We start from the raw sequence: 15,301 nt of genomic DNA on the forward strand, positions 1-15,301 counted from the left end.
AACTGACATGATGGATACTGGATGGTGAACTGCACTGGGAGCCTGCTACCCCTCATTTACAGAAATTCAAATAAACAAACCCTTCTCTGATCTTTTCAAACAACATAATAGTATCCACAGCATGCAATTGAATTTATTAGCTTATTTCAGAATTAATGGAAAGTGTGCATGATAATTACAGACCATTTGGCCGTATTAGGCTCAGTTCAGTTCTGGGAGTACTTTAACAATGATGTCCCCTAAATCTGAACAAAAAGACATTCCCGTTGGAGCAATTATCTGTAAAAACAAACGTTTTGGCGTTGGTATCCAGCAGTTACTGGAAAGACAGATAGAAGAACAGAAAGTGAGGAGGGAGTGTTTTTGTGAGATGCACATGATCACCGACTGTCCACAGTTAGCTTTTCAACTGGATTGTCAACTTCTTTCACCGATTCTATTAACGCTGAGGTTTGGAGTGCAAACAGCCCATCCTACAAACCTCCGGTGTCACCAGAACAGCCGGGCCGAACCCCATCAGATGCTAATTCAAGAAAATGCATTACAGATGCTTTCGTAATTGAGGTGGTCAAGGCAAGGCAGGTTTATTTTTATAGCATAATTAAACAAAAGGGTGATTCACAGTGCTTTACAAAGACATTAAAACATACATAAAAAGCATGATTTAAAGTTTAAACAAAAAAAAAATAATAATAATTATAGTAAGTCACATGACAAAACAACTAGACAGCACTTTAATTTTAGCTAGTCTTTTAGAACCAAACATACCTCAGACCTAATTTATCATAATCTCAGCTACGGGTTAATGCGTTCTACAAAAGGAAAATACTGTAGACAGTACCCTTTTGGCCCATGTATCAAGTACACAGACCTGGACAGGTGAGGTATCCACCAAGGAAATGCTCCGTCCCCACTGCTTTTCTTCACATTCAACCAGATCATTGCAAACAGTATCCATGGATACAAGGTCTATAGAGCCGACCACTGCTACATGGACGATATCAAGCCAAGACTGAGCAGGACATCGACTCATTGAATATACAGCAACAATCAGAATGTTAAACTACAGGAAAGAAACATATCAGACGTTTAAAATGGTATGAATACCTTGTAAACCCACAAGCAAATGGCAATGATAAAGAAGCTGCAGGAAAATACAAAAATCAAAGAAGAAGCTCAGAAAATGTGGAACATTTCTTGAACAAATTGGAATTCTGGAAACATTTAAACATTTTCCTCCAATGAACTATTCTTTTTTTCTTACCATGTTTTATACTAATCATAACTTCTATGAGTCTAAAAATAATATCAGTGGGAATATGCTGTGTTTCATCAAAATCTCTGCCAAGGCCATGTCCCAAAATTTGAATGAAAATGATTTAGAACCAGATGAAAATCTATGTGGTTCTATCTTCTTCTTTATTATGTAAAGCACCTTGAATTGCCTTGTTGCTGAAATGTGCTATAAACAATAAACTTCTACATTCCAGATCTGGATAAAATATTTTAAAAAATGAGCTTAGTTGGTTTTCTGTGGTCTTTTAGACAAGAAATAGGTGGGAAAAGCGACAGATCTAGAAAATTCTCAACCATTAAAAGGTCAAAAACTTAATTTTCCCTTACAGCACAGTGCAGACACTCACAGTGTGACATCCGACTTTGATACTACACAGCACCACTGCACTACGAAGCTTGGCATTAGAGGCCTGTGCCAAAATCTTCAACCTATCATTTTTGCACAATCAGCCAACTCCCTCTCTTTGAACTTTATAACAACCTCACATTGAGGGATGCCTTAAAATAAACTTTGATCTTGTGCAATTCCCACTTCATGGACATACTTTAGTGCAACAAGTGTTGTTTTCTGCGTTTTCCGCCCATGCCCGATTATGGTTCCTCGTTTGAAGCATGGCTGTCACAAGACCAGGCGGTAACTCTTCCAGTGAGATAGAGCACAGACTCTGATCCAAATTGGGCATCTTAGACTAATTAGACTAAACACAGTCTTCATGCTCCACTACGCTCATTCATCATGTTCTGCCCCAGTGTGAAGGAAACACACTGTATGAACATGGACAAAAGGGCAATACACTTGGTCAGACTCCTTAATCCTGCAGGCCCCTTTTAAGAGCTCTGCTAAAGTCTAAGGCAAACTGGCACTTTTACACTGAATGTGTTTCTTATTGCACAGATGCAGGCCTTGTGCCTCCACTGAGTGTAGCCTGAGGAAAAGGAAGAGCTACAGATCCCACTGAGTCACAGAGGATGAAGTAGAATGAAACAATATCCCCGGCCGCTGTTGACTCTGGGCAGAGAATAACACATTGAAAAGATGAGGATCAGCCACTAAACCTTCGTAAATCTACCCATTTTAGACCCTGACCACTGTGAGCGAAACTGACTTTTAACAGAACCGTGGTGGGATATTTGACTGCAGGGAAGTGTTACATATCTGGCCTGAAAACGCAACAGCGGAAAAGAACGCAGTCTGACCGTACAAATCAGGGACTGATTCACTGCCACAGTTTCTGGTTTTAGTTAGCAGACAGGTGACTTCATGTTTTAAAGTGGCTGAATTGAGCTTAAAATTTTAACGAGAATGACACATTTTCCAAGAATCGGTGATCTCATCCCAGGAACGTGCAGAAGGGACAGGTTATATAAAGTGAACTGCATTTGCACTTACCGATGACGATGAGGGTGTAGTTGATGTTAACGCTTCCAAAGCCATTGATTGCTTTGCAGATATAGGTCCCCGTGTCATCTGCCTCCACTTCTTTGATCTTCAGGCCCATGCGGAGGATTCGGAAGCGGATCCAGCCGCTGTGGATGTTGTGACTGTCTTTGGTCCACATAATTAGGGGTGGGGGGTCTCCTTCTACTGGACACGGGAGCTTGATGGCACTACCCAACCTTGCCGTTTGTCTGTAGGCAACTTTCTCAGACACCCGTGGAGGTCCTAAGGACACACAGAGAACAACCGCAGTGTATACTTTTTCTGGAGGTAGCATTTAGTGAAGGTAATGGACAAATATACAGAGTTCTGTGTAATCCATTATGATTCTAAATCTGTCTACGCGAAGTATGTCTGGGTTTAATTTGTGACCAGTCCCTTGTATTTGCCAAAAACAAAGCACACCATCATTGTAACCGGTGAGCTGTGTTTTAATATCTGTGACTTGTGGCCTTCACAGTGAAACTATGGTTAAACATGTTTTGTTGCTATATGATATTAGGTTAATATGACGACCAACCAATGTTTTAGATGTGTACTTTGCCAGAAACCACTCCCTTGAGCATTTTCTCAAAAGACTATAAATTAAGTGGCACCAATCCAAAACTGTAGTGCAGCGCGGGACAAGCTGCGGTTGAGAGGAACGTGTCTCACAGCCAGTGTGCATTCTCTTTCACACAAATAACACACAGGCCACGCAGACAATGTGAAGCTGGACAGAAACATTAAAGGGATTTAGCAAGACATTTTATTCCTGCTGTGATGGCACAGCAAGTAAAAGCCTTTCAGATCTAGAAAAGTTTCAAACAAAGGAACGTCTGATATATAGATCTGATATATATCTCCATTTAGACGTTTTCCAAAATTTGGCCAAAGTGACTTTTCTTTCTTTTTTTTGATCTTGTAATAAAAGTTGAAAGAAAATATGGCATAGAAATTGAAAAAATAACAGATTTACTTTACATCTTTTTTTTTTTTTTTTTTAATGCACAGCAATATTGTAAAAATAAGGAAAATCTAATCTCAAGTGATATTTTGAGATGGGACTGCTGGAATTCCTTTTTAATAGGATGTTTTCAAACGACAGCCTCAAGCTGATCCAGGATGCTGCAGAGTTTTGATGATCAAGACCGTAGGTTCCCCTCACTGGCTTCCTGTTTTCAGGATGAAATTTTAAGTTCTTCTCATATGTAGCTTTAAGTACCTTCAGATGAGAGGGAGCTAGGCCCTTATCTAAAGGTACTTATAGTTTCAAATCATCCCTGTAGAGCACCGAGGGCTAACTTGTGGTTTTTAGAGTTTCCAGAAGTATTATAATTGGAGGCAGAGCCATCGGATATCAGACTCATCTCTTCTGGAATCAGCTCCCAATTAGTGTTTGGGATGCAGACAGCATCTGTACCTCTTTTGTCTTTCCACTTTTATCTTTTTTTTCCAGCAAAGCTGTTTTTTTTTATAATTTGGCATTATAGGAATTTTGAATTTTTGACTCATCTGGAATAAACTGGAGTTAACTGGACTGTGCCGAATTACAATGAATTGGATCGAAATTGAATATAATTTGGATATAAATGAATTATATTTCCTTTAAAGGAGCTTGAGGCCGGATTGTGGCAAGATTTATGAAAAAAATCCGTATACATTTTAAGTTTTCTAGTAATAATGTCAGATGAAGCGTTCCAAACCCAAAAGAATGAGCCCTCTAGTGTATCTCTCCTTTGCCTTGAACAGGCTGTGTGCTGCAAAATGTGCTGCAATTCGGTCCCGAATTTCCCGCGCTGTCCTGTGGATGTGACGTCACATAACGCTGCATGCACGTTCTCCCCGTTCTCCCGTGCCGGCTTCACTGTTGGCTGCAGTACCCCCAACGGCCGTCGTGGTGAAGGGTGGCGCTAGAGAGTCTCATTTCTTAAAAGGAGCCTCAAGCTCCTTTAACTGGACTGTGCCGAATTACAATGAATTGGATCGAAATTGAATATAATTTGGATATAAATGAATTATATTTCCTTTAATTTGTGAGTGCTTTAACGGTAAAGGTGCCTTGAGAGGACTTCATTTGAACTGGCATTATGCAAGCAAGCAAGTAGCTCATCGGCAGTAATTAAAAATAGCAAAGTCAAACAATTTAAAGAAATTCTTAAAGAGAGAACAAAACAGTTTTTGAAAATTTTCAGCAGAAAGCAACACAAGAGGAACTGAAGGAAACAGCAAACAAAAATGTGTCTTCAAAGTCTCCAAAAAAATTTGAGATGTTGCATCATTTGATGTTATGTTAATAACACAGAGCACTGTTCACCATAACAATCCAAAATCCTATTTAGCTTTCAGCTGAGTAGAGATTTAAAAGCCATTCACATTTGATCCACGTTGTCCCAACTAATCAGTCAGTGATTCCTCATGCCCTATGCAAAGATACAATTGTTCAATAAGAAGATAAAGATCAATCAGAACAAATTTGCCCTGATTTGGAGGTTTTGTTCCCTCAGCCTCTCAAGGGGATCAAGTGGATCCAACCCAAGTCTGCAATCAAGCCATCAAATCGTCACACAGACAAACTGCCAGCTCCAGTTGGTTGACTTCGTCTGATACTGTTAGAGCTCTAAAATAATCCCCTTTATGTGGGCTATAAGTTAACTTTGAATTAAAATGTAGCATTCATCTCCTCTCCTGTCCTGTTAATCATCTCGCACATCTTTGTGAAGCCCGGGGCCCTCCTTGAGTTTTCTCCTTGAGCGTGACAGCTAAGCTGCAACGTAAACCACTAAATATACAGATGGGTGAATAGTTCCAACGCTTCAGACGGTGACTCAATCAACAAAAAAATGTTAAAATCTGAATTTAGTAAGTGTTTTTATTACTATCAGTGCACTTAAAATATGTAGTTTGGCTCACAAAAGTGTATTGGAACAACAGTGTATCTGGATTTTGATGACCCTGACTTCCCGAGCTATAAAGAAGTGGGCAGATGAAATGAATAAAAAGCCATTTGTCATGTTTTTCTCTGATTGTCCAGAAATCTCTTTAAGACAGATTTTAATAAGCGAGCGAGTTCTGTCATTGACTGCATATGCGGATAGAATAAATCTGCCTGCTCTTAATTGCTCCCTGCTCTCCCTGCTCTTAATTGGCTCAGGTCTGCTCCCTCAGATCCGGTGAAGTCGAGCGGCTCCAAACACCCTGTGATGGTGTTAGGAGGCCCGCGTCGCTGCTCGGGCAGCACAAAGCCTTCACCCTACCCCTCTAACGCCACCACCAAAAACCAAACAAAACCCTGAACTACTGGGCAGACCAGACGTGGAGGAGAAACAGGAGCTCAAGGGAGCGAAAGAGGGGGAGGAAATGTAGCTTAAACCCTATAGCTGCATCGGCCCACAAAAGTACACAGAACACAGTCTGTGCCCCAGAACAAACGACTGGTCTGGTAGCAGTAAAAACAATGGGGAAGGTAGGTACACATGGCCTCTCCCAACATATATACACACATGCTCAAACACACACAGCCACATTCTTTTGGTGCATTTCACCCAAATGGTAAACAAGAACTTGACTATACTGATGTGGCTGGGGGGGTTACTCAGGTAACTCTATCTGATTGTTTCATCCATCTCACTGCCGACAGATGTTTCTCAGCTGCAGGTACAACATCTGGACTGCCGTACTTTTGCCCTCTGATGCTTAAGCAGCTTGACTCACTGACATTTCCTAAAAATCATAATAAAGCACACACTGTTCCATAAAACTGTTGAGGGAAAATGTGATTTATGCGAGTATAAAACCAATGAAACCGTCATTCCATCTTGTTTTGATCTTTCTTAGCACTCCACACACACACACTTGAGTTTTCCCTCCTTTCTGTGGATGGCCTTCTCTGGTCCAGAGCGTGCACAGGAAATTGGAAGTGTCATTGTTTATGTCTGTGGAGAAAACGCAACCACAGTCTTTTTGGCTGTTGTAAGATGGTCCATATCTCACTCCACTGCTACCAGGGAATGAGAACAGAGGCGCTCAGTGTTCTCTCACTGCAGGCGCTGCTTTAGGACCACAAACAGGTCACAGCTTTGGGACCTTATACGGTCCAAGTTCACCCCGAAGGACTTAACTGCCCAGTGAAAACATAAATTCATTTCTTGGACAAATAGGCTTCAGTGATTTTCTGACTTGCTGCCCGGCAAGCCCCTCATCCATGAGTTCCCTCAGGATTAATGGAGAGGGCTGGTGTACAAAAACAAGGGCCGATTCATGTCAAAGGTTTCGTTGAGGGAAACTGTCAAACCACTTTGACCCCGCATAGGCATTTCTTCTGTCAAAGCTGGAAACACATTTCCTAAGAGATCAAATATACTCCAGGAGGGGAAAAAAAGGGGAGGGAGCAAGGAAACATGAATGTTTTTTCCCCCATTCACAACAAAATGTAAAAGGGCACCCTGAAAAACACACTTGTGCAAAGTTGATAGTGGAGCACTTAACACTAAGTGTAAGCTCACAGCAACCTTCGAATCAAAGATCCTTTTACAGTTCTTTTCAATTCAAAAGACTTTTTGCTTTTGAAACAGGTTTGATGAATATATGAATACTCCTTTTATGGACAAACTAAATAACACGCCGCCACTTCTGGGAAGAAGCGGAAATAGAGAAATGTAAAACATGTCACTGAAGCAAACAACTCTAAAGTCTGAATTACAAAACATTGAGGTACTGGTTCCTTTAAATAAATACCACTCATGGATGTGTTGAAGATAAAGTTTAAAATGCAGTAAGAACAGGAAACGGTATGACCTGCTGTATTTGGAGATTTTCTATTTTTTAGGTTGCTTGTTTTTGTTTAATTCATACATAAACCCAAATGTTATGAATGAGATGGAGCCCATTTCCAAACTGTGGGCTAAGCTACAGTATCCAGCTTCCAATTGTTGCTTTTTATTTGTCAAATAAAAGATATCAGGGTTATTAATGGCATAATTCTTGAAAAATGAATAATGTAGCTCTAGAACTATGATAAACATCTATGTGGTGGATTGTGTGTGATGAGTCAAGCAGTTCCTGAACGTTTTTGGCTTAATAAACTGAAAAGCTTTGGCTGCCGCTCCAAGCACAAGGAATGTGCAACAAATGATTTCCTCCCTCCATCTCCTCTCCTACAAAAGCTTTGAAGTCCCTTTGAAAAACAAGAGCGAGTCGAAGTGCTGAAATCAAGGACAGCGTCTGAATACCTTAATAAGTATTTGTGGTGTGTGCATGACCGCCATCCTTTCTGCAGCTCTCCTCTCCTCCTCCACCTCAACCTCTTGCCTCTCAAGGACAAGTTCTTTTAAACTTGGACTTGAAAGCTTCAAAAGCAGAGAGGGTCACCGTGTTAATAACAATCGCTTGCCTTTGTAGGTTGCACGTTTGAAGATGCGTGATATGCATCTTGTCTCTGCATTGCAGGTACAATGCGTCAGAGCTGAACTCTACAGATGCCCGTACATGTTTGAATTGACGGTGCCTTTAATCATTTCTTTCATCTGAAAGGCTTCTTTTCAAAGTCCGGTTGACCTTCATTCAAACATTTAGGATTAGCATGACCTGGATGACCGAGGATCAACAAAGACATATCCGTCTGTTCTGATCAATGAAAATCTGAGGGAATCACGATAAAAATTGTGAGCGTTTCAGATTATTTTCTCAAATTGTTAGAACTGCTAGTTGCACTGTAAATGGAAAAATGATTCACATGACCATATGGGCTTTCCCGTATTGCGGTGCTGGTAAAACACTCCTTATTTGCAGCCGAGCTCCATGTGTGAAAGGAATCTTTCATAGTTCAGGAAGAGGAGGAGGAGGCCTGGCGACTCACAGAATTAGCTCTGTTTTTCTTTGCTCAATTTGGTGATGGATTATTTTAAGAGAAGGAGAGCATTCAATAAGAGGCATTCTTTCGATTTACACTAAATATAGCAATCTTTTTTACGAAAATATTGTGTGTGCCTGGATCCCTTGTGCAGGCTTCCATGGAGAGAAACGTCAGGATGCAGATGAAACAAAAGAAACAAAGGAGAATAAATAAAGACAGATTCGAGTAATGTTATACGCTGGAACATCTCACCCTTATTTGTTTTTACATTTTAGAAAAACACCTGCAGATTTGTAATGAAGCATGCTTGTGTTTTTTCTGTCAGAACAAAGTGCTTTGCTCTTTCTAGTCACTGCAAACATGTCAATAAAAGGGCCAACTAGGCTGATGACAACTGCTCAAAGAGAGAACACCTGGAACTTAACCAACCACAATGAGGACAACTGGATAATGCACGCAACAGTCTGCCCAGTCAAACTTCTTTTTGGTGCCTCATCTCCAACTGCAAGAATTTCTAATGCATCAAAAAGCTTTGACTTAGCGCCAGGCTTTGGTGATTCATTACTAAAATAAACACTGATCTGAGCCAATGTGTCTTCAATGTTCAGTATTTACATTAAGCATCAGAGGCGCGGAGACAGACAGAAGATGGAGCATACGTGCTCTTACTCAGCAGCACAGTTTTAGCTCACCAGACCGTACAAAAGCAGACCAACTTCAGAGATGAGAAAGGAGGCAGTTTAATGGAGCCAGTCCTTCCAGGGAAATATTGTAAGATGCATTTCTTAAAGCCCCATCATCCCTTAAGAGAAATGAGGTAAAAATGTAAATAGAGTTCAAGGAGCGTGAGAGAGAAGAAAAAAGAAAGTACATGAAAGCCAGAAACCAAACTCTTGCTGATGGTTTCATTGGAGACTGGTGGGGCTGGGTGAAAGCAAAAGGTGAAGCAAACACAGTGACTGGACGAGTGTGTGAAAGCTTCTGTTCAGAGGCTGCTGCGCTTGGCTATACATTTCATCAGCAGAGATAAAAATCTGCATAAAACGGTGAGAGGGAGGAGAAACACTACCTTGCCAATTCAAATAAGGAAAGGTGAGGAAGATAAGCAGGAGCAGCGATAGGGTGCGAGGGGAAGGGATACGCGGAGCGGCAGGAGAGGCTGTTCTGACAGCAGTGAGACAGCCGAGGGTCTTTTCTTACCCCTCCAGACATCCTGCCCACCAGCTTCACCCAATGTGGTAATCAATACCTGCTATTTTCCCCTCTCGCCTTTCCAATCAATAGATAAGAGCTGGGTAAGACCAGTTAGGACAATGGCCCTTTCTTCGGCACCATCAGATGTGGGCTGAATAGTGAGTGCTTGTGTGGTGGGAATGGTACAAGAGGTGCTATTGGATGACATGAGGGACTAGAAAAACAGCAGGAGGGGGTGGAATAAAAAGAAAAGGGAATAAGATGCTCCAGTAAAATCTGATTAAAGAAGAATCGGCGGAATAACATCCCCACCCGTTTGAAGTGAAATCTGCATCTGCTTCCTTTGCGAGGGACTCCTGCCGCCTTCTCATCAAAAGAACAGGAAAGAAAGAGGGAGAAATTACCCCAGCGTCATAAAGCTCCCGAAAACATCTCCATCACGCGGCCTACCCCTAACAGGCACTACTGTGGAGTCTTTGAACTGTAGGCTGCTATATTTCATTAAACTTGACTGCCTTCTCCTGGCCCCAGCTGCCTCTGCTGGAGAAGAGTGTGTGTGTGTGTTAATGTGTGCAGTGCTTTACTACGGTCTTGTGTGGCTGCAGCGTAGCTCAGTTTGTAGATTGGTCATTTTCCAACTGGAAGTTTGGCAGTTTCCTTCTCAGCCTGTCCACGTTTTTAACTGTTCTTGGTAAGACACCAAACCCTTCCACATTTCCCTGACATGTCCATAAGTGTATTGTTGTGAAGAATAGAAAAGTGCTTTATATATCAACTGGAAAATATCAGAAAAAAATGCTATGTGAGTGTTGTGTGAATGAATCCTTCTGAAACAATGACTAGCTCTGATAAAAGATTCATATTCTTTCATAAAATACAGTGAGCTGATCATATTCTACTAAACTAAACCTATTGCTAGATGTCTGTTGAAGATACTAAAGGCCCCTCTCACATGGGGTTAAGATGTTTTCCTAACATATGTACTTTTTCAGGCTTTTGAAAGTGTGGAAAAGAGTTAGATCCTCAGTCTTCAACATGAGTTAATGGAGGCTTTTTAGATCTTGTGTGTGTATGTGTGTGTAAGTGGAGGCCATATTTCAGAGATATTTAGTCCATTGCCTGGTTTTTGCGTGTGTTATCTGCACAACCAAGGCCTTTTAGTATTAACAGTAGCCCCAATGAGTCATTACAGGCTGTTGGTGCTCTGAAGATTATAAACTGCTTCTAAAACATGTACATAGCCACTTTGATAATACACACTGGTTTGTAGACCGTTATTTTGAAGATTTAAGATTGTCATTTAACTATTGCTAAGGTCCATCCATCCATCGTCCGCCGCTTATCCGTTCCAGCAGCAGCCTCAACAGAGATGCCCAGACTTCCTTCACCCCAGACACTTCCTCCAGCTCTTCCGAGGGGAGTCCGAGGCGTTCTCAGGCCAGCGGAGAGACATAGTCTCTCCAGCGTGTCCTGGGTCTTCCCCGGGGTCTCCTCCCAGTGGGACATGCCTGGAAAACCTCCCTAGGGAGGCGTCCAGGAGGCATCCGGTGCAGATGCCCAAGCCACCTCAGCTGACTCCTCTCAATGTGAAGGAGTAGCGGCTTGACTCCGAGCTCCTCCCGGGTGACCGAACTCCTCACCCTATCTCTAAGGGAGCGTCCAGCCACCCTGCGGAGGAAACTCATCTCGGCCGCTTGTATCCGCGATCTCGTCCTCTCGGTCACTACCCAAAGTTCATGACCATAGGTGAGGGTAGGAGCATAGATTGACTGGTAAATCGAGAGCTTCGCCTTTCGACTCAGCTCCTTCTTCACCATGACGGTCCGGTACATCGACCGCATAACTGCGGACGCTGCGCTGATCCGTCTGTCAATCTCACGCTCCATCGTTCCCTCACTCACAAGACCCCGAGATACTTGAACTCCTCCACCTGAGGCAGGACTTCTCCACTCACCTGGAGAAGGCACACCACCCTTTCCCGGTGGAGAACCATGGCCTCGGTTTTGGAGGTGCCGATTCTCATCCCTGCCGCGTCGCACTCGGCCTCAAACCGCCCCAGCACATGCTGGAGGTCCCGGTCTGATGAAGCCAACAGGACAACATCATCTGCAAAAAGCAGAGACGAAATCCTGTGGTTCCCGAACTGGATCCCCTCCGGTCCCTGGCTGCGCCTAGAAATCCTGTCCATAAAAATTATGAACAGGACCGGTGACAAAGGGCAGCCCTGCCGGAGTCCAACATGCACCGGGAACAGGTATGACCTACTGCCGGCAATGCGAACCAGACTCCTGCTCCGATCATACAGAGACCGGACAGCCCTTAATAGAGGGCCCCGGACCCCATACTCACTGAGCATCCCCCACAGAATGGCACGAGGGACAAGGTCAAATGCCTTCTCCAGATCCACAAAACACATGTAGACTGATTGGGCAAATTCCCATGAACCCTCGAGCACCCTGCGGAGGGTGTAGAGCTGGTCCAGTGTTCCACGACCGGGACGAAAACCGCATTGTTCCTCCTGAATCCGAGGTTCAACTATCGGCCGTATTCTCCTCTCCAGTACCCTGGAGTAGACTTTCCCGGGAGGCTGAGAAGTGTGATCCCCCTGGTAGGGGGGACCACTGATAGTTGGAGCACACTCTCCGGCCCCCCTTTATAAAGAGAGGGACCACCACCCCGATTTGCCACTCCAGTGGCACTGTCCCCTTCCTCCATGCAATGTCACAGAGGCGTGTCAACCAAGACAGCCATACGACATCCAGAGACTTGAGGTACTCAGGGCGAATCTCATCCACCCCCGGTGCCCTGCCACTGAGGAGCTTATGAACCACCTCAGTGACCTCGGCTTGGGTGATGGATGAGCACGCCCCAGAGTCCCCACTCTCTGCTTCCTCAGTGGAAGGCATGTCAGTCGGGTTGAGGAGATCCACAAAGTATTCCTTCCACCGTCCAACAATGTCCCCAGTCGAGTTCAACAGCTCCCCACCCACACCATAAACGGTGCCGGCAGAGTACTGCTTCCCCCTTCTCGATGTCCTCCGCCTCCCCCGGGATCCAAGAGAAGTTCTCTCGGAGGTGGGAGTTGAAGATGTCCCTGACAGAGGGCTCAGCCAGACGTTCCCAACAGACCCTCACAATCCGTTTGAGTTTGCCCGGTCTGTCCAGCTTCCTCCCCTGCCAGCGCATCCAACTCACCACCAGGTGGTGATCAGTTTACAGCTCAGCCCCTCTCTTCACCCGAGTGTCCAAGACATGCGGCCGAAGGTCAGATGAAACGACAACAAAGTCGATCATTGACCTCCGGCCTAGGGTGTCCTGGTGCCACGTGCACTGATGGACACCCTTATGTTTGAACATGGAGTTCGTTATGGACAAACCGTGACTAGCACAGAAGTCCAACAACAAAACACCGCTCGGGTTCAGATCGGGGAGGCCGTTCCTCCCAATCACGCCTCTCCAGATATCACTGTCATTGCCCACGTGAGCGTTGAAGTCCCCCAGTAGAACAATGGAGTCCCCAGTTGGAGCACTATCCAGTACTCCTCCCAGAGACCCCAAGAAGGCCGGGTACTCCGCACTGCTGTTCGGCCCGTAGGCACAAACAACAGTGAGAGACCTTTTCCCGACCCGAAGGCGCAGGGAAGCGACCCTCTCGTTCACCGGGGTGAACTCCAACACATGGCGACTGAGCTGAGGGGCTATAAACAAGCCCACACCAGCTCGCCACCTCTCACCCTGGGCAACTCCAGAGTAGTGGAGGGTCCAGTCCCTTTCAAGGAGCTGGGTTCCAGAGCCCAAGCTATGTGTGGAGGTGAGCCCAACTATCTCTAGCCGGTATCTCTCAACCTCACGCACAAGCTCCGGCTCCTTCCCCCCCAGCGAGGTGACATTCCATGTCCCCACTGCGAGGGTTTTGGTCCAGGGATTGGGTCGTCGAGGCACCCCGCCATGACTGATACCCAGTCCACATGGCACCAGCCTATGGACCTTCCTGCGGGTGGTGGGCCTACGGGAAGGCGGGCCCACGTCGCCATTTCGGGCTGAGCCCGGCCGGGTCCCACGGGCAAAGACCCGGCCACCAGGCGCTCGCCAGCGAGCCCCAACCCCAGGCCTGGGTCCAGGGAGGGGCCCCGGTGACGCCGATCCGGGCGACGTAACGGTCCTTGCTGTCTTCCTCTTCATGATAGGCTTGAACCGCTCTTAGTCTGGCCCGTCACCTAGGACCTGTTTGCCATGGGAGACCCTACCAGGGGCGTACTGCCCCCGACAACATAGCTCCTAGGATCACTCGGGCACACAAACCCCTCCACCACAGTAAGGTCGCGGTTCAAGGTTTTTGATCTTATTGAAGGACACTAAGCATGTTCTTTGGTTAGCAGCTTAATTACACCCTTAATCTCACACAATTTTTAGCCATCATATAACTTTAAGAGGTGAGATTTATTGATATAAAACATTATATTGTCTGCATAGTGATTTAATATAACCTGTTGCACAGTTGCCATGAATAGACATGAAATCAGATTTGTAACCGACTGCTAACCTGTTTATTTCACTGCAAAGTTGGGCATCTTAACATCATATTCAACAAAACTGAATCAACTTCAGTCAACCTCAAATGACCACATACACACGCTCGCACACAAGCACACACACAAAACTGCACTTTTTAGCAGCTGATTTAATTTTTCAGCGCTGAAAGCCACTGATTGTTCACGACATACAACATTAGAGTGAAGACTTTTAGAGTTTTTCAAAATAAATACATCTCAAGTAACTTTACCCATCTTGGAATCAAACACAACTGGCTGTAGATGCTTTGATTGATCCGTATTGTCCCTTTGCCAGCTCTGGTTATACAACTAAAGAGCAATTATTGGGTTGTCATAGGGGTCATGTAGAGGTCAATTAGACTTTTTTTTTTTCTAGGCCAGAATCAGCTTACAGTTGGAGAGAAGCCAAATTGTGTCATAGCGCCAAGCAGTCTGGTAATCTTGACATTAAAAGAACTAATGTGAGGTCAGAGGGGACAGGCTTATTCAATAATTCTGAGGAAGAGCATGGTGAGTTTACATATTTGCACAAATGCAATCTATATTGCGTTTCATCCTTAGATGAGCACCTGCATACAACCCCACATCAGAGAATGTTAATAGTTGAAACAGTGAGGAAAATAAAAAGTAAAAAAAAAAAAAAAAACAAATACCATGATTCTGCATTACTCATAAACTTTGAACATTTTGTTGCAGCCACTATACTAATCCAAAATATTTCATGTTTTGTCCCATCCATTATCTATACCCGCTTTATCCTTTGCAAGGTCTGCTGGAGCCTATCCCAACTAATCTTCAGGCGAGAGGCAGGGGTTACACCCTGGATAGGTCGCCAGTCCATCTCAGGGCCACATATAGACAAACAACTCGCACTCACACCTACGGGCAATTTAGAATCATCAATTAACATTAACATGCATGTTTTTGGACTGTGGGAGGAAGCCGGAGGGAACCCACGCAAGCACGGGGAGAACATGCAAACTCCAC

At 44.3% G+C, this 15,301-nt stretch overlaps 1 protein-coding gene across 1 annotated transcript in view; it reads right to left on the reverse strand.

Annotated features, from left to right (window-relative positions):
* Positions 1–15,301, reverse strand: part of LOC133462881 (fibroblast growth factor receptor-like 1) — a 35,616-nt gene that overhangs the window by 6,616 nt on the left and 13,699 nt on the right. The window contains exon 3 of the mRNA XM_061744363.1: positions 2,687–2,959. Within this exon, the coding sequence (XP_061600347.1) occupies positions 2,687–2,959 (273 nt within the window). The remainder of the gene's footprint in view (positions 1–2,686; positions 2,960–15,301) is intronic.

This window comes from Cololabis saira, chromosome 16 (assembly GCF_033807715.1).
Source record: "Cololabis saira isolate AMF1-May2022 chromosome 16, fColSai1.1, whole genome shotgun sequence".
NCBI lineage: Eukaryota > Metazoa > Chordata > Actinopteri > Beloniformes > Belonidae > Cololabis > Cololabis saira.